Here is a 20,127-nt window from a genome sequence, read left to right on the forward strand (position 1 = left end):
ACAGTGTTAAGATACATTTATGAGTGAAATCCTACATACTGAGGTCATCATAGTTATAAACTTTGGGATCAATAGATATAACGAGAAACAGTCAATTAGGAAAGGGGGGGGACTTAAACGACACGGCCAATCAACCGGAAAGCCTCTCCTGAGTCAAACAAGTCATCACTCATGTGAATGTGAGTTTGGATCAACACATACAGATGATGAAAACCAGCCTGGTAAAATGTGTAGAAATGTCTGCAACAGATGACAGACTGACCTGTTCTACCACTAGAACATAACCAGGCCAAGAAACATGAATGAAAAGTATGTACAATATGAAATTATAAATACATACAGTATAAAAACAAAGGAAAACATATAAACACTAGAGGGCACTCTGTAGAATGCATACCTCCACCAACCTTTCTACAGAGTTTTGTGATGTTACGTGAATCCATTTGAAATGTAGGTGCCTTTTTGTGATTGGCCAAACCCCCTTTTTGCCAGTGGGCGTGCAAAGTACATGTACATGCATAATCTATGATAATAATCTAAACATAAGAAATAATCGAAATAATCGAAACAAATAAAATAGAAATCAACAAATGAAGACAATAGTAGAATATGAGAACAAAACATGAATTTAAAGTCACTAGAACTAATGATAATTTATGTATCAAACATTTGTGTTTCCAGAGGTCAGTACCACAGGCAGAGAGCAGAGTCTCCAGTATCCAGCTGTCTGTCTATGAAGAGTGACTGGTCTAAAGACAAACCTCCATGGTTCAGTAATGAACCTGGACCTTCAGACACAAGGTAAGAGGACTGTTATACTGTAATGAAGAAATGTTATTTGATAACCTACACGATTGCACTGAAAACTACAGAGACAAGGAGTGACCATAGGGAGAAAAAACACGTTTTATGGAGGACAAGATATACAGTATATTTCACTTCCTGGATGTAGGTCAGACCTGCCGTCAGTTTGGCTCGATTCATGCACACAGAAGACATTGTATTCCATACATTTTTTGTTTTTCGTTCCTCCTAATTCATAATGTGTGCACACAAACTAATTATACAATTAAAACTTCACGTCAATTATCCCAAAAAGCAGAGTCGTTGTGTTTGATCACCTCTGAAAACATGTTGCCTTTTCTTTTGATTTACAGAGGTCAGTACCACAGGCAGAGAGCAGAGTCTCCAGTACCCAGCTGTCTGTCTATGAAGAGTGACTGGTCTAAAGGTCATCCTCCACTCTTCAGTAATGAACCTGGACCTTCAGACACAAGGTAAGAGGACTGTTATACTGGGAGCCTACCTGATGGAATATGGTTCAATGAGATTGTATTCATGAAATCAAGTTAGTAGTAAAAATATGATGGAATACTGGAAAGAGAAAAATACAAGCTCATTGATATTTGAGTAGAAAAAAAGACAATTATTTAATTCACTAAGAATAAGAATAAGATAACAATAAAATGAGATACGTTTAAATTATCTCTGTAGGGGATTTGGATCAATTGAGCAAAAAATAATTTCAAGATATATAAAACTAAATAAAATATAAGATACAGTGGGTGGAATTAAATATAACACAACTGACAATTGCAAACACAACAAGCATTTAATGTGTGATAAGCTGGAAACAGTTTGTCTCTATGAAACCAAATATCAAAGCCTAAAACAGCTTATTTGTTACTTAAAGGACGGCTTTACCGTGGGGAATATGAATATATATTAAATCTCACGCCCCTAAGGTTTTCGAATCCGTTGAAATTTTTGAAATTGGTTGTTTACTGCCAGAGATATCAACCTTCTCTCACTTTATTTCCATGACGCTCTGACGCAAAACGCGTCGGGGCGACAAGTCCAGCCTTGCGGAAGTCGAGCACCTATGAACTACAACTGTTGTTGGCCATGGTCCCGCCTCTAGAGGTCCTCCACGCCCCTTCAGAGGTCTCGAAGAAAAACAAAAGGCAGCCATCTTTTTCAACCACCTAGCCTATGGTAGCTCATATTAGCTTCCCATAGCTCCTTGCCAAGAGACCACATCTCGGGAACGGAAGCACCTACAGACACGGGACTGGCGGCATTGGAAAGCTCGTCAAATTTTACATCTAGTAGTAGGTGCGTTGAAGTAACGAAATCAACGCTGAGCAATGTACCCGTTTTTACACATTTTTACATTAAATAGTTACAACATCAGATGCGCGTAACTCCTTGGAAAATGCCTTAAAATGCATGACATTTTTTTTATGAAGACATCTCCCGACATATACTTCGGTTTAAATTTGGTGCAATTTGGAGGCAATTTTATTTTTGATTTTTTCTTCTTCTCATAATCTTTTTATGTCGAAGCCTTCTTCTTCTTCTTCTTCTTTGACTTTTATGGCGGTTGGCAAGCATATATGTGCATTACCGCCACCTACTGGAGTTTGATATCAGCCAAATGCCTGAGGGGTGGGCGTGGAAACGAAGGCCACGCGAGCCCAGTGCATTGTGGGAAATGTAGGATTTCGGGTCTCCGCACCCGCCCCTCCCCTCCACCACCCCCCCCCCCCCCCCCCCCACACACACAGAGTGGATTTCGGTTGATATCTCTGGCAGTAAACAACCAGTTTCAAAAATTTCAACGGATTCGAAAACCTTAGGGGCGTGAGATTTAATATATATTCATATTCCCCACGGTAAAGCCGTCCTTTAAAACAATGTCTCCTTGGTCTCATCACATCATTATTAGCTCTCACATTTTTTCCACACAGTGTTAAGATACATTTATGAGTGAAATCCTACATACTGAGGTCATCATAGTTATAAACTTTGGGATCAATAGATATAACGAGAAACAGTCAATTAGGAAAGGGGGGGGGGGACTTAAATGACACGGCCAATCAACCGGAAAGCCTCTCCTGAGTCAAACAAGTCATCACTCATGTGAATGTGAGTTTGGATCAACACATACAGATGATGAAAACCAGCCTGGCAAAATGTGTAGAAATGTCTGCAACAGATGACAGACTGACCTGTTCTACCACTAGAACATAACCAGGCCAAGAAACATGAATGAAAAGTATGTACAATATGAAATTATAAATACATACAGTATAAAAACAAAGGAAAACATCAACACTAGAGGGCACTCTGTAGAATGCATACCTCCGCCAACCTTTCTACAGAGTTTTGTGATGTTACGTGAATCCATTTGAAATGTAGGTGCCTTTTTGCAATTGGCCAAACCCCCTTTTTGCCAGTGGGCGTGCAAAGTACATGTACATGCATAATCTATGATAATAATCTAAACATAAGAAATAATCTAAATAATCGAAACAAATAAAATAGAAATCAACAAATGAAGACAATAGTAGAATATGAGAACAAAACATGAATTTAAAGTCACTAGAACTAATGATAATTTATGTATCAAACATTTGTGTTTCCAGAGGTCAGTACCACAGGCAGAGAGCAGAGTCTCCAGTATCCAGCTGTCTGTCTATGAAGAGTGACTGGTCTAAAGACAAACCTCCATGGTTCAGTAATGCACCTGGACCTTCAGACACAAGGTAAGAGGACTGTTATACTGTAATGAAGAAATGTTATTTGATAACCTACACGATTGCACTGAAAACTACAGAGACAAGGAGTGACCATAGGGAGAAAAAACACATTTTATGGAGGACAAGATATACAGTATATTTTACTTCCTGGATGTAGGTCAGACCTGCCGTCAGTTTGGCTCGATTCATGCACACAGAAGACATTGTATTCCATACATTTTTTGTTTTTCGTTCCTCCTAATTCATAATGTGTGCACACAAACTAATTATACAATTAAAACTTCACGTCAATTATCCCAAAAAGCAGAGTCGTTGTGTTTGATCACCTCTGAAAACATGTTGCCTTTTCTTTTGATTTACAGAGGTCAGTACCACAGGCAGAGAGCAGAGTCTCCAGTACCCAGCTGTCTGTCTATGAAGAGTGACTGGTCTAAAGATCATCCTCCACTCTTCAGTAATGAACCTGGACCTTCAGACACAAGGTAAGAGGACTGTTATACTGGGAGCCTACCTGATAAAAGTAAGAGAGTAAAGTGAGTAAGCTTGATGAAGGGAAAATGTTCTGTTGTGTCATTTAGGATAGTTTCCTTCACTGTTGCATCACACTATGAGAGGACTGTGTTCATGAAGCAAATCTCTGCCCCAGTGTTTTCTTACATATTTTTTTAAATATTAAAAAATAATATGATGATGTTTGGAACTATGGCACTTGGCACTTTCATGTCTGTCTACTGTCTATTGTCTGAGCCTTTTTAAAATTGAGTGACTCTCCCTGCAACCAAATCTACCTATGGGTACACATAAAGTAACCTTGACTTTGACCTTGACTTAGAGATGGGACTGATCCAATGGCGTGCCGATACTGACGTCATTCACAAATCTGATATCAGACTGACGTTGTTGACCCTTAATCCCGCCCTCCTCCCCGAGTTGCTCAAATTCCCTCATCCTGCTAGCCCCGCCTTAAAAGCCACAACAGCTCACTGCTGGCCACACGCATAAGACACGCCCACAGGAAATGGTTTAAACACCAAAACCTCCCATCATTGTTGAAAAGCCCATTTTCATTCATATGGTGTTTGTGTTTGACACTGTTTGTGTTTGACATGTAAACACAGACAGTGGTTGATACTGTAGATGTAATGTAATGGAACTCTGCCATCGTATCTACCCTAACTGCTGTGATCAATCTCTGTGCCCTGCTAAAGGTGCGTTCACACCGACCTATTAAAGTTTTTCGCTGGCGTCGAGTTTACATACAAAGTCAATGCAAACAAGCGATTGAGCGTATATTCGCCTGGGAGAAAAATCGCTGGGCGTCCGAGCGACAGAGAACAGAGCGATAGGGAGAAAATTTGCTCGTAGCTTGAGATGAAATATCCCAACTCGAGCGAAAATACGCTGGCATCTGTCGCTCGCCGCTCAACGCTGATTGGCTGCCGTGTGAGAGCGAGTCAAGGATCACACTGGCTTGGAACAAACCGCTGGTTTATTGTGTGGCAACAAACCACATTGACAGGCTGACAGCTGACATGAAGTGAAGTCTGTCCTACCGGTATGGAGCTCGCATTAGGAGCACGCTGATAGGCTTTAGCTTGTAAACAATGACGGTGGTTCGTAGTAGACAAATATCATGACATTGCGTAATGTTATATCCCCCACATGTCCGTCATTTCGTGTGCCTGTTGATGAGCGATTTAAACAGAGCAACAGAGCGATTCCAAAGGGTTGACTTGAGCGACAGAGCGAAAAATAAATATCTCGGTGTGAACACTATCTGTAGTCAGAGGTTATCAAGAATGGTACTTATTTATTTACTAATGACTGACAGACACTGTCTGTGTTCTGTAAGAAATGTGTTGTTACAGTGTTGATGTAATAGGACTGTGTGTTGTTTGTATTGAGCTGAACATTCATTAATGATAATTAGATATGAAACAAACCAGAAAAACTGTTACAATGTTGCATTCATCCATGATCACCACAGTGACATTTATCCATGATGGGTATGCAATGTTGACTCCACTGATTAAACTACAACTATGACAACATATACATGTGAAAATAAGCTTTACATGTGATGGCAGCACCATGCTGTCTGAGCATCTATAAAGATAGTCTGGGCAAAATATTTTAATAGTTTTACAATTTGAACAAAAAATTGTTCAAACTTTTGTTCAATTTTGTTTGTTTGTTAGATCTTCATCTGATCAGGGATAATAAATTGCCTTTATCCCCACAGAATGAGGAAGAGGAGTCTAGGTGTTGTGAAGCAGCAGCTGTCCTGCTGTGCATTGTGTCATTGGGTCCTGAGGGATCCAGTCTCTACCAGCTGTGGACACAGGTTCTGCAGACAGTGCATCACCTCATACTGGGCCCAGTCCGGTTCATCAGGAGACTCCGCCTGTCCCCAGTGTGGAAAAAGGTCCAGAACAAGATCTGGACTGCAGACACCCAGTCAAACCAGCATTGCACAATGTAAGACTGGGGTTCTGTCTACTGTTGTCACCATTTCTAAAACCAGGAAACAACAGCATATCTGTTAAACACTTGTTTACTCTTTCTTCTCTTCCAGCGGACGGCGTTTTGCAGGAGGTTTTAGACGTTCATAAGATCAGTCTGATAATGAGATGTGACTTTGTGACAGAAGGAACAGATGAATCAGGAATTGGAACTACCCTCAATAGGATCTACACTGCACTCTACCTCACAGTGGGACAGAGTGAAGAGGTTAATACCCAACATGAGGTGTGGCAGCTGGAGACAGCATCCAAGATGGAGACTCTCCATGACACTCCGATCAAGTGCCACGACATCTTTAACCCCTTACCTGATCAAGAGACACACATCAGAGTAGTTCTGACCAATGGTGTTGCTGGAATTGGAAAAACCTTCTCAGTGAAGAAGTTCACTCTGGACTGGGCAGAGGGCTTGGAAAATCAAGACGTCATTCTTGTGATTCTGCTTTCGTTCCGGGAGCTGAACTTGATCAGAGATGAGCGGTACAGTCTTCTCATGCTGCTCCATGTTTTCCATCCAACCTTACAGAGGGTCACAGCAGAGAAGCTATCTGTCTGTAAAGCTGTGTTCATCTTTGATGGCCTGGATGAAAGCAGACTTCCATTGGATTTCCACAACAATGAGGTTGTGTCTGATGTCACACAGGTATCATCAGTAGATGTGCTGTTGACAAACCTCATAAAGGGGAATCTGCTTCCCTTGGCTCTCCTCTGGATAACTTCCAGACCTGCAGCAGCCAATCAGATCCCTCCTACATGTGTAGACAGGGTGACAGAAGTACGAGGCTTCACTGACCTCCAGAAGGAGGAGTACTTCAGGAAGAGATCCACTGATGAGGAACTGTCCAGCAGAATCATCTCACACATCAAGGCATCCAGGACCATCCACATCATGTGCCACATCCCAGTCTTCTGTTGGATCACTGGTACAGTTCTGGAGCACATGTTGACTACAGACCAGAGAGGAGAGCTGCCCAAGACCCTGACTGAGATGTACTCACACTTCCTGCTGGTTCAGACAGAGAGGAAGAAGCAGAAGTATGATGAGAGCCATGAGATGAGTCAACAGCAGCTCATGGAGACTGACAGGGAAGTTCTTCTGAAGCTGGGGAAGCTGGCGTTTGAAAATCTGGAGACGGGCAACCTCCTGTTCTACCAAGAAGACCTGGAGGAGTGTGGTCTTGATGTCAGAGAGGCTTCGGTGTTCTCAGGAGTGTGCACAGAGATCTTCAAACGAGAGTGTGTGCTCTTCCAGAAGACGGTCTACTGCTTTGTTCATCTGAGCATCCAGGAGTTTCTCGCTGCAGTCTACATGTTCCACTGTTACACAAACAGGGATAAGAATGTACTGAGCACATTCCTGGGAAAAGTCTGGGGTAGAAGTGATTACTCCTTGGATGTCTTCCTGAAGAAATCCATGCTCAAAGCCATGAAGAGTACAAATGGCCACCTGGACCTCTTTGTCCGCTTCCTTCATGGCCTCTCACTCGAGTCCAGCCAGAGTCTCTTAGGAGGCCTACTAGGTCACACAGAGAGAAGTCCAGACAGCATCCAGAAAGCCATCAGCAACCTGAAGAAGATGAACACCTCCAATATGTCTCCAGACAGAAGCATCAACATCTTCCACTGTTTGATGGAGATGAATGACCACTCAATACATCAGCAGATCCAAGACTTCCTGAAGTCAGAGAACAAGTCAAAGAAGAAACTCTCTAAGGCCCACTGTTCAGCTCTGGCGTACATGCTGCAGATGTCAGAGGAGGTTCTGGATGTGTTGGACCTGAAGGCCTACAACACATCAAACGAGGGACGAGGCAGACTGATCCCAGCTGTGAGGAACTGCAGAGAGGCTCGGTTAGTCCTGATCTGAATTCTAACATTATCTACAGTTTAGTTACCTTCACACCTGATGCCATATGAACTATAAAGATATATAGTTCCTCAAACAAACACTATAAAACTGCTGTTCTACAGAGCAGTGGTAACACAGTGTTGGGCGTAACACACAAAGTAATGTGCTATTAATTTTCCTGTAACAGAGAAAATAAAGTAAGTCATTACTGTTACGTGTCAGTAATCACATTACAGTTACCAGGTTGGTCATTACTTGTGTTTCATTGTTTAGTCTCTTTAACCTCTGTATTGGTGCAATGGCTCTGAAAGATTCTCGTCATCTTCAAGTCATGTTGGAAATATTGGAATTACAGGAGAGCGCACATAAACAAGCCAACAAAGTTGGGAAATACATCACGGAAAGTCTGAATTTAATGCTGTAGATTCAAAACCTTAAAAATCAGTAGGGCAATCACTTTTCACTGGAATAATAAGTAAAGCGATGTGTTACTTTTAAGAAGAGTAACAAGTAATGTGTAATTTGCGTCTTCATTCCAAAGATTCCAATTCTGAAATGTTTGTTTATAGCTATCATGTTAGTTGGTGAACTCAGTTCGTTTAGCTGTAATGATTGTTGTATGTATATATACTGTATATATATATATATATATATTTATGTATGTATTAGGGGTTCAGTGCGTGTAGCTACATGAAGAATACGCCGAATCCAGAAGGTAGTGGTAAAGCACCTAAACGCTGTTTGAACGCCATAAACGCCACAGAAGAAGACATACCAAAGCAACACAAGAGCCATATGAAATCCGCGTTCACTGAATGGAACGTTTTGTGGTGAGGAAACATTACCGGGGGTCGCTACAGTGTGTTTACGAGCCGTACGTCGCTTCCATGCTACATCACAAAACCACAAACAATATCGACGCGTCAAGCTGCTCCCCCTTTACCGTCGTCAAAAAAGTGAAGAAATTCTGCACTAAGCTCTGACTTCAGTGCAGAGCAGTATTCTAATGACTTTTATGACTCAGGCGATAAGCTATTTTGCGAATTCTGTCCAAATTCAACCAAAGCCAACGAGGTAATGTAATGTTACGTAGCACTGACAAAGCTGTTAACTTGTAAACAAGCAACTTACATCGCGTGAGATGACAAGCAAGACGTATTCTTCATGTAGCTGCACGCACCGAACCCCTAATACATACATACATACATATATATATATATATACATATATATATATATATATATATATATATATATACTTTTGACAGAATTGCTTGTAATTGCATTTTGCTATGCTTTGCTTTGTGATATTACACATTCAGCACTTTTTGAAAATGTTCTAATTCTACAATACAATTTATTGTCACTTTTTCTCTAATTATTATTACTATTATTGTTATTATTTGTATTAGAAGTAGTAGTATGCTGTGTCCGTTTTGATGTGGGCTTAGTCTCAGCTCTGCTTTCATAGAACTAATCTTACATTAAATCTGTGATCACAGACTTTCTGACTGTGGACTCTCAGAGACTCACTGTGAAGTCCTGGCATCAGCTCTGAAGTCCAACCCCTCCCATCTGAGAGAGCTGGACCTGAGTAACAACTACCTGCAAGATCCAGGTGTGAAGCTTCTGTCTGCTGGACTAGAGAGTCCACACTGTCGACTGGAGACTCTCAGGTAAGATTTTAATTGACAGTTTTTCTCAGTTGATTTGACACATTTCTCTGCTTTCAATACACTGCCTCTCAGGTCAGAATTCCTGACTCTGTAAAGGTTGACTGCAAGTTTTACAGAGAGCAGTAGTAGCTAAAGAGTCTGATTTATAATATATGTATGTAGTGTGAATGTTCTATACATATGTAGTTCTGTGTGTTGTGTGAAATGTCACAGTTTTAATGTGTGAATTTCGTAAAAAGTACACGCAAGACTAGCTCCATAGGGTCCTATTATAAAGGTTGAAAAAGTATAAACCTAACAGTACAAAAGATAAATTAAAGCTGAATTAAAGGACGGCTTTACCGTGGGGAATATGAATATTATTCAATCTCACGCCCCTAAGGTTTTAGAATCCGTAGAAATTTTTTGAAATTGGAGCTTCACTGCCTGACCTATCAGGCATCTCTCACATTTTTAGGGAAGCCGGATGACGCGTTACGCGTTATATGAGCCAGAATACAGTGCAGAGGAATTGCTCCGTATGGAAGCAGAGGAACAAATACAGGCGACCGAGGCAGGCTCCCCTCAAAGCCCACAGCCCCCCCGAGTGGGTGATACTTTTTGGTGTCGATGCCGAAAATGTGGACCTATGCAGACAGAAGAGGAGTCGCTATGCTGCAGCGAATTTCACAGAGGCCAATTTCTTCTCGAAGAAGTGCCAGCATACGCGGCGGACGGAGGAGAGGGATGTCTAACCATGCATCCAAGTTTTCTTCCGCACATGGATCGGTGGGTTTTGGAAACCTTCTTCCGGAGACCTAGGATCAACTGGAAAAGACAACCTCGACCAGCAGGACCGGACGGGCGGTTAAGCATAGAGTAAGTTAGTGTTGTACGCTAATACATAACAGCCTTTGTATTATGCCAGTTCAAGACAGTCGATGTTTTTCGATCCATAAAATAGATAAGGCGAAGATAGCAGTAGAAACTGCTTGAGCGTATATCAAACCAAACTAGTATCACAAAACATATGTGCGGATTAGAAATATGCCGAATAGAATAGTGGCCTCTGGGCACTAATTCAATGACTATGTGATGTTATTCTGAGCAATAGCTCTGACTGCAGTTGGCTGCAGTGGGACTGCACATACTAGTAACGTTAGCTTGATGCTAATCGCGGCTAACTAATATTAATTTACATTTATAGAAATTACCACCAGCCCCACTAATAACGTTACCGTCTTGTGTGGATAATGAATTTAACAGTTGGAAATATGCCTAACGTTACTGTTATGCTTATGAAACATTGTTTGATTGTTCAGTTTGGTCAACTCCAGGCATTACACGGTACCGTACATACAGGGGGAGCAGGCTATTTCCTGGCTTGTGCTAACATGAGTATCGACTTGCCCGCAGCCAACGCAAGCCAAAACACGACCAAACATGGCACAATAACGTCCCCTAATTCATCCAGAATCCTTCCTGGGCATCTCGAGGCTGATCTGACCGATAAATTGTCCAGGTTGCCGTTTTCAAGTGACTTTTATGAGTTAACGTTACAAAGCAACAAACAGCTCTGCTGTTGCCAGGCAACTGCTTGTGCGCGTGCGAGTACGTGGAACAATACGTCACTATACTGTTTTGGTGTTTGTGTTTTAACGTTAGTGTCGATATAGCAGTAGGTTACGAAGAGAAATATGTAAACGGATGGCCCACTGTTTCAGAAAGATAGCCCACAACCATTCCTTTGTTCCCCGAGGGAGCGATGGAGGACACATGGTTTCTTGTCCTTTTAAATGTAGCTAGTATGTTTGAAGACATCCCTACTTTTTACTGATTCATGTCTGTATGTTTCTGAATTAGGCTACATATTTAGTTCTGCTGCATCTGAATTGCCCCCGGGGGGATAAATAAAATCTCTACTCTACTGTACTACTCTCAGCAATAGATTTAGGATTATACTATTTATCTGAACATTTTGTATCTAACGTCTACCACCAAACGTTACCCTGCAAATAGGCTTACCGTTCTAATCTTGCTTTTTGTGTGTGTTTCTTTCTTGCAGTCAGTATCGCCTGACAGGCTATCGCCATTTCCTAGAATGGGTCCTGAGAGGCGAAAGACTTGGACGGTTTCATCGTATAGTGTTGCCAGCGTGTGTTGTGCAGGCGATCAGAGGCATGTACCCCGCAAATGATGGACAATACCGTGGCTTCCAGGACACCAATGTTGCAATCGAAGAACTCTTTCAATAAGAGATCCAAGGGCACCCATTTAACTTTTATCGTAGGCTATAACATGTTAAATGTCATCAGAACATCTATTGGAAATTTGAACAACGCTATTTGGACATCCACTATTCATGTCACATCTTGTTTACATAGGCTAATGTCACTATGTTCATTAAAATTTGAAATAGATTATTCACATCTAATGTCTTTATTTGTTCCTTTTGAAATTTCACTGAATGTAGAAATATAAATCCTATTGCATCGTACAATCCCCAAAGGTATCCATTTTTAAAGACAGTGGTTCTATAACTTTTTCATCAAAAGCTAAATATGGAATGGCTCTCAGACCTACTAATCTGCTCAGATGTCTCTATTGCATTAGTAAAAAGACTAACGGAACGAAAAATAAATCTGTAACATTTATACAGGGACTCAGAAGGTACGGATTTTTGGATGACTATATATTTTTGTAATCTGTATTTTCTCCTATTATACTGTCTCATATAGCATATTTTAATAGCCAACTCCTATAATTACTAGAAATCCCACTTTTATAGATCTATCTATTTTAGAGCTAGCTGACATTCTTGCAGTGTGTGCCATAGATTTGTTGTCATTATTTTGACGCATTAGTATCTTTCTGCATTTTTCATTTGATTACTATTATAACTCTCGACCCCCCACACACACACCTATCACCCATCCCCATCCCAGGCAGTGAGCTGTACAATGGAGAGGGGAAGGCGGGCAGGCAGCAGCACTATCCAATGGGCCGATGTGAGGGAGTTAGCCTAACTCCTGCTTTGTCCCAACTTACTGAGCTACTCCAGAGCACAATATGACTGAAGTGTGATGGGAAGTGCTCTAACCAATAAAAGGAATTTTTTATTATCAAATGTACAGAGAGAGGGCATGAACATGATACCTGCTAAATCCTGGAGTGTGAAATGTGAGAAGGGCATACATGCAACTAGTTAGCACCCTTGTCACAGAGAACTTTGCAAGAAATACCTTTGTAAGGGTTGCCAAATATGCTAAATAAAAACAGATAAAATGTGTGCATTGCAGCTAACGACATGTAGTTGTCCATTTGTATTGCAAACATCCTCAAGTAAATCTACAACTGATATTTTAAAAAAGGCTGTATATTTCGAGTTTACACCAGTCACATAGAGCAGCGATTCGCAAGCAGGGGTACCCCCTAGGGGTACTTGAGCTGCTTGCAGGGGGTACCTGGAATGATTGGGGAATACAATTTACCTACAAAATGATACAGAAATATATATATATTTCAAGTTTTTTCATAAGCCCATTGTTAAAATGTGATGTCTGTGCCGCATTTTTCTGCTACTGATAATGACCAAAAAACAACTAAAAAGTCCTAACACCGGCAGTTCAGTGAAACATATGTTTTGTATAGATTTACTTGTATGTAATGATCAACACGCATGAGTGAGGGGTACTATTGTCATGGAGAAACAGCTGAAGGGGTAGATAAGACAAAAGAGGTTGGGGAACACTGCACTAGGTCACAAATCTATTAGTGTTACACCAGATTGTGTGGAAAACACAGCCCTTTTAAAGATAGTTTAAATTAAAGTATATCCATAACCTAGAAAACAACTAAAATCTAGCAGTGTAATGGAAAATTAAAAAGAATAAAATGTCCACTGCAGCTACGAATGGAGCTGTAGATTTTCATTTTAAACCCCCTCAGGTAAAAGCTAAAGGGCCCTAAGTCACTATTATAAAGTTTAAAATGTTGACTGACAACTCCCATCCTTGGAGCGCAAAAGACTCGGCTAAAAAGCCTCAAACACGTTAGTATACACCAGAGTAGAGCCGGGTTAAAAGACCACGAAAAACAAAGTTTAAAAAATAACAATGTTTATTTTTGAAAATATGCCCTAAAGTCCATCCACGCCGTCGTATCCACTGGTCCGCCTGTCCTCGTTCCTGCTCTGGTCCACGCTGCCCTGGGGGGGGGGGGGGCAAGAACATAGGGTCAACGTACAGGCCCACAAAACACTCAGAATAGTAGTCAATGTTTCACTGCACTGACACTGCACACTAATCAAAATCTGAACACGGAGGTATTAGGTTTTTGTGCCCTGCACTGCACTCAAGACAGGCTAGACTTTAAATTGGCAGGGGAGATCAACTACAAATCCAACTATATTCGAGTAATATAATTACGTCTAACAATATGGGTATCAGTGTCAATTAAAAACAGGGGGGAGCGGGTACTGACCTCAAAGAGGGGTGAGCCGTAACTTCAACCCTCAGCCGCGGTTGAACAGTCTGCACGTTGTCCCACTGAGGCTGGTCTGCTCCCATCAGACACGTCACCGCCTGGGGGGCACAAGAGACACCGCCAATCTTCTGTACATAAACCACACACTATCCCACACTCGCCTTGCACCGCACCCGGCCTATCTGTGTATCAGCCGCAATGATGGTAAACTACTCACAATTATCCTGGGCAGGAACGTCATCCCCCTATCGAGCCTGGCTGGAGTTGTAGAGGAGAATGGATCCTACTCTGCTGCGCTTCTGGTGCTCTCGGCATGTCGGTAGTCACGGCTGTTTGGGTTGCGGCGGCTTGGTCTCCCCTCGGTCGGCTCTCTCTCTCGCTCCGGATGCCGCGTAGGCTGTATCTCCCTCCAGTCTCTGCTTGGCTCGGTTCGTTCTCTCCATAGTCTTAGAGGAGGAATGGCAGCTTGGAAGAGGCCCATCTCCCCAGTCTGGGCTAGGTGGAGCAGCTTCGGAGCCTTCCCTCTCTCATTCATTCAGGGTGAATCAGATCACGTTGTTCCAAGTCAAAAGATAAAATCTAACATGAAAACTGGCCCCATCACATGAAGACGAAAAGGATTATAAAAAAAGTCTGTATAGTTCTGTGTGATTGGGACTGCGGTCACAGCAGCCTCCAAAGTTTGTGGTAAAAGGTGGGGACATAGCCATAATAAAGGTCAAGTGTCAGATGTCCCATGAGCAACTGCATGTCACTGCTGTAGAAAGCGGGGTCTGAATTGTTGGATTGCTTGTGCCAGGGGAGGCTTGGGGATTCCCGCAATGTTTGCCGGTAGTTCCGGCTGGGGCAGGGCCAGGGATGATGTTGGGGCCTTATAGGCTATGGCCGGGTCCAGTCGCATCTCCATGACAATATCGATGAACGCCCCAATGAATTTTTTTGTGTGAGGAACGAAGACCTTCTTCAAAACAAACCGTTTTGACTTTTTGTCGTACCTCTGTTCAAAACGTGGCTCGCCTGCAAGAGGAGCACATATAAATAAGAATGTTAGAATCTGTAGATGCAGATATGAACGACTCTAGGTTCACTCATGAATCGGATGATGTCATATCGAAAATTAGAAAATTTAAAGACAGGAAAACTAAAGCTAGCTTGTGCAACCTACCACATACAATTATTACATGCTTCTAATACACCAGACCCACAAAGTAAACATTTTGGTGGAACATGGCAAGAGAGTCAGTTTATGAAATTTGTCTTTTTCATTTGAAGAGAGTGTAGAAAACATATAAACACACCTGTCTTGGTCGTGGCTTGCTTCCGCTTCACAATGTTTTCATTGTGCTCCAGGATGGCCAGATGCACGCGTTCCTTCATGAGAACCCCAGCCGTTTTGGGACATATTTGAGGAGAGCACTGTGGAAGACTTCCAATGGACCTATTTGGAGAAGGATAAAAAGGTGGAAAGAACACAAAAAATGAAACTATGATCATTCAGGAATACATTGTCAATGTCAACAAGCCTCCAAGGACAAATGTAGACTCACCAGTATGTTTGAACATGGCCATCTGTTCCAAGTCACCGATCAGTCTTTTGTCCTGCACGAGTCCTGACAGTTCCAGATAAGCATCAGAATCACTCTTCAACCACACTCTCTTCTTTTGGTCCCTGGCGGACAGACGTGCATGACGACACTGGTCCTGCTCTCCGTTTTCTGTCCATTCGTGAACACCACGCACATGATATAGGATGGAGGCCCACCGGCGTTGTAAGTCCTGGAAGAAACCATAATTATTGGCAATGACCACACTAGAAAGTAATTTGGTCAAACATCTCCAGTATATCAACACAGCAGAAGAAATGTAATATTACAGCTTGGATTGATCACTTACCTCTTCCACACCATTGCACGTTCCACAGGAAAACCACATATGGTTAGTAATTGACCTATGAAAGAAATAATTATTAATAATCTGGACATGTTATTTTTGGATATTTTGTGTTAGCCTGCCTCTATGACCACCCACCTGGACCATGCGACGAGAGCCTCGTTGCCGCGTCTTTTGCCCTTGGTCAACAGCTTCTTTCTGAAACCTGTGAGGAAAATAGCATTTATTTGGTCAGACATGTTTTTAACATAGGTTTTAGCGAAGTTGTACTCTATCAGGAAATTGATACCCGTTAACACTAAAAACAATTTACCTTTGGCGGTATGCCAGACGTCAAACTGATGGTTGATGTCCGGATATTCATCCCTCATGATTTTCCTAATGGATGAGGAGCGGTCGGTGGTCATCACGGCCACATGCAAGCCTTCATCCAGGATCTTTTCCACACCCCTTCTGAAACCTAGTGGCTCCATTGCAACAGAGCTGGTTGCCTCGGTAACCTACAAAGTAAATGTTAGAAGTTAGTACAATTTAATCAATTTTCGTCTAGCTTTTCCAAATCACATCTCAAATTACAAGTCGATAATTTACCTGCACAAGTTCGGTGTGGATTATTTCCTTTGTGCTGTCAAGCATAAAGGTGTAATGGCAGTACTTAGCGCTGAACCCAGGGGTGTCACACCTTCCATCACCCAATAAGTGTGGCAGCGTCCCATCTTCTTGTCTCAGGAAAATGTTGGCCATGATCTTTTGTCTCTCTTGGCCATACAAAACCTCGACAGCAGGGTGTAGATAGGCCTTCTGGATGTGATAATAGGAGGACTGGGAAATCATTTGCAGATTCATGGTTTGACACCAGTCTGACAGTTCGGTGTAAGTGCCTCCTCTGGACAACACGGATGCTGCTGCGAGGAGATTAACTTCCGCCTGCTCCCTCACATCTGGCGATGACGACCATGTCCCAGAGTGCATGCCAAGACATTCCCACTTCACTCTCACCTGGGCCCAGAGTGATGCCATGACGTCGCTGTAATAGGCTTCCCGCATTCCTGACAAAACTTGAAAAGCCCCATGAGTCTGGACTTGTAGACAATGTACTTTTTGTCATGCCAGTTTCTGATCATGTCCTCATCTGATGATGATGATGATGTGGGGATAAAAGTTGATTCAGGCTGGTAAGTGGAGTCAAGCGCTCCCCCACACTCTGTGCTGACGAAACTGCTGTCATGTTCCAACGGCGTACCGGGGCAGAAAGGATATAAAGAAATATAGATATATATATAGAGAAATTGTATAGGTGAAATTAACATTACCACATAGAAGCGTTTCGAAGTTACTAGGACATTACGCCAATTCGAAATATAAAGTATCTAATTGTTACAGGCAGAATGTGTAAGTAACATCTTTGCTAACTATTCTTGGGTTAACTTGCCTACTGGTACCTCAGATACTTACAGTTTGCCTTGAGGCTGCTATGGGAGACTGTAGAAGATCAGATGGAATGTTTTTGAAAGGTGTAGACGTGCTGGGTCCACCAATGTTCTGTAACAACAAAAACCATAGAGTTAGGATTTAGGAATACAGCATGGTTTACCGACTGACAAAACTGTATTTGGAGAGAATCCCCCAAAAATGGCCTACAACATATTCAGTCTGAATGCACAGTAGGACGGCTGCAGACAGAGTTGCTATAATTTCACCTCCTCTTGGATGGGTCATTTTGATGCACTGTTATTGAGGTTGCTAGGCTACACGTTTGAGTTGTTTACGACCATTGACTTGATAATCGATCCCTGCGTTTTTGCACTCAGAAGAAATCCCCTTTCTTCAAATTTACACACACACACAGCCCAGCCCCCCTCCCCCACACACACCTTTGCTAACTCTTGTTCGATTAACTTGTCTGCTGGTAATTCAGATACTTACAGATTTGCTGGAGGCTGCAATGGGAGAATGGAGTTGATCAGCTGGAATGATTTTCAAAGGTGTAGACGTGCTGGGTCCACCCCCAGTGTTCTGTAACAACAAATATGATGGTTTACAGCCGCACAAAACTGTATTTGCAGAGAATCACCCAAAAATGGCCTATCCAATGTTCAGTCTGAATTAGGGTTGCCAACAGTCCCGTATTAGCCGGGACATCCCGTATTTGGGTCAAAAGAGACGTGTCCCGTACGGGACGCCACTTGTCCCGTTTTTAAGGGAAGAGGCATATATATTGCGACCTGTCTGTCTGCTTGCCTGTGTGTGCTGTATGAGATAACGCGAAGGGCGATAGGACCCTGGGGGTGCCGGCGTGCCGCAGCCGCTCAGTTGATGACAGGGGGCAGGCACAGCTGCACAGAGCGTGTGTGTGTGTGTGTGTGTGTGTGTGTGTGTGTGTGTGTGTGAGAGACTCTCAGGTGGGCGCGGCTATATTATTTGACAGCGTGTGGTGTGCCACAATCACTCATGTGGAAAAATGAGCGCACGACGTGGGCATGAAAGCGATGGAGACGGCGATGCAGGCCCCGGCCCTCCAAAAAAGAAAATACTTTGTTCATATAGTAAAGTTTGGGAAGAGAAGTAGCCTACACGTGGGTTAAGCTGACTGACTCCCCCCATGAAGGACACTTACAGACGTTTGTCGAAAAAAAAATTAAAACGTACAGATGTTTGTTTACTTATGGATATTTATGGGCATTATTGCCCCATTTATAGCCTACTTTGTACCTGGCTAAATAAAATTTAGCAGTTCAGCAGTTATGCCATCTTCTTTGGTGTGTGATTATTTTCAAAGTCACATTTGAAAGACCAGATTCAAATCACACATTTGCAAACCTTTCAATATTATGTGAAATGTTTCTCTATCAAGGGAAATGGCAATAACAGCTAGTAATGAAAACAGAAAATAAACACTGTAAAGGGAATAACATAACACATTTTTTAGAGTTGAATGTATTTTTTTTTATATCATAGCCCCCCGGGGGGGGGGAGGGGGGGTCCGACCGTCCCGTATTGCTGGAATGTTGGCAACCCTAGTCTGAATGCACAGTAGGATGGCTGCAGACATAGTAGCTATAATTTCACCTACTCTTGGATGGTTCATTTGGATGCACTTTAATTGAGGTTGCTAGGCTACACGTTTCAGTGGTTTAAGACCATTGACTTGAGAATGCGTTTTTGCACTCAGAAGAAATCCCCTTTGTTCAAATTTACACACACACACACAGCCCCCCCTCCCCCACACACACCTGGAGATGAGCCCAGCCACTCGCTGCCCCCCCCCCCCCCCCCCTTTGTGTTCTTTCCCCAACAAAACTCCCATGTTATCGCTACAAACCTTTGAATAAATGGCATTTGGAGAGACTCTAGCGGCTTAGCTTGTAAGTTACTGTAAGGGTAAAAAAACAGCCCAACCGACAATGTACACATATATAGCCTACCTCTTCGTTTGTTTGTGCAGCTTGTAGCTCAGGACTAGAAAGGATTTCTTCCATTGACGCTAATGGCACGCTGGTTGGACTTTGGGGCCGTGTCGACTGCGAAGCCTCGGGCGCAGGGTTCTGAAATGTCACAATAAAATATAACGTTATAGTGTAAGCCTATATTCTTTTTAATTGATTTGATCTACGAACACAGTTTGTATACTACTTGGATACGTTAGTTAGATGTGCTTACCAGACGACGCCGTTTCGGCTCTGGGGCAGCGCGAGAAGGCCCTGGTGCTTCTTCATCCAAGTTTAGTGAAGGAATTGCAGTTTCCCTCAGTTTCCTCCTAGGCGGGGCTGCATCTGGTCCTAGGTAATTCGGTTCATAGTCGTCCTCTTTGAAATGGCGATTGCAAACTCTCAGGTTAGGGTTAGTTGAAACAGTGTCCTCAGCGGATTTCAACGCGCTCAGCCACTGTTTTCTGCGCTCGGGGTCTTGCGGTAAGCGATGCGACATAAGCGCGTTGCCTGGTAGCTCTGCTGCTCGCCTCTTCTTCGCCGTGCACGATTTCACTCCGCATTTTAGTACCATTATTGTGTCTCAACAAACACGTCTACTCACGTTGATTCACAAGTTAGGTCTGTCTCCCGGCTATTTTCGTCTAGATCAACGTTGAATCACTGCGAGCCGCCCATTGGTCAAGCGTGCACGGTGGGCGTGGAAACGAAGGCCACGCGAGCCTAGTGCATTGTGGGAAATGTAGTATTTCGGGTG

At 42.7% G+C, this 20,127-nt stretch overlaps 2 protein-coding genes across 2 annotated transcripts in view; both read left to right on the forward strand.

The window, feature by feature from the left end:
* Positions 1–20,127, forward strand: part of LOC310799937 (uncharacterized protein) — a 407,560-nt gene that overhangs the window by 124,591 nt on the left and 262,842 nt on the right. Inside the window, exon 4 of the mRNA XM_083662546.1 lies at positions 682–801. Coding sequence (XP_083518672.1) covers positions 682–801 — 120 coding nt within the window. The remainder of the gene's footprint in view (positions 1–681; positions 802–20,127) is intronic.
* LOC310800221 (stonustoxin subunit beta-like) overlaps positions 18,423–20,127 on the forward strand; it is a gene marked incomplete at its 5' end in the record, with an annotated part of 7,851 nt that continues 6,146 nt past the window's right edge. Inside the window, one exon of the mRNA XM_083662806.1 lies at positions 18,423–18,507. Coding sequence (XP_083518932.1) covers positions 18,423–18,507 — 85 coding nt within the window. The remainder of the gene's footprint in view (positions 18,508–20,127) is intronic.

This window comes from Poromitra crassiceps (genome assembly GCF_964638095.1).
Source record: "Poromitra crassiceps genome assembly, chromosome: 29".
In the NCBI taxonomy this organism is placed as follows: Eukaryota; Metazoa; Chordata; class Actinopteri; order Beryciformes; family Melamphaidae; genus Poromitra; species Poromitra crassiceps.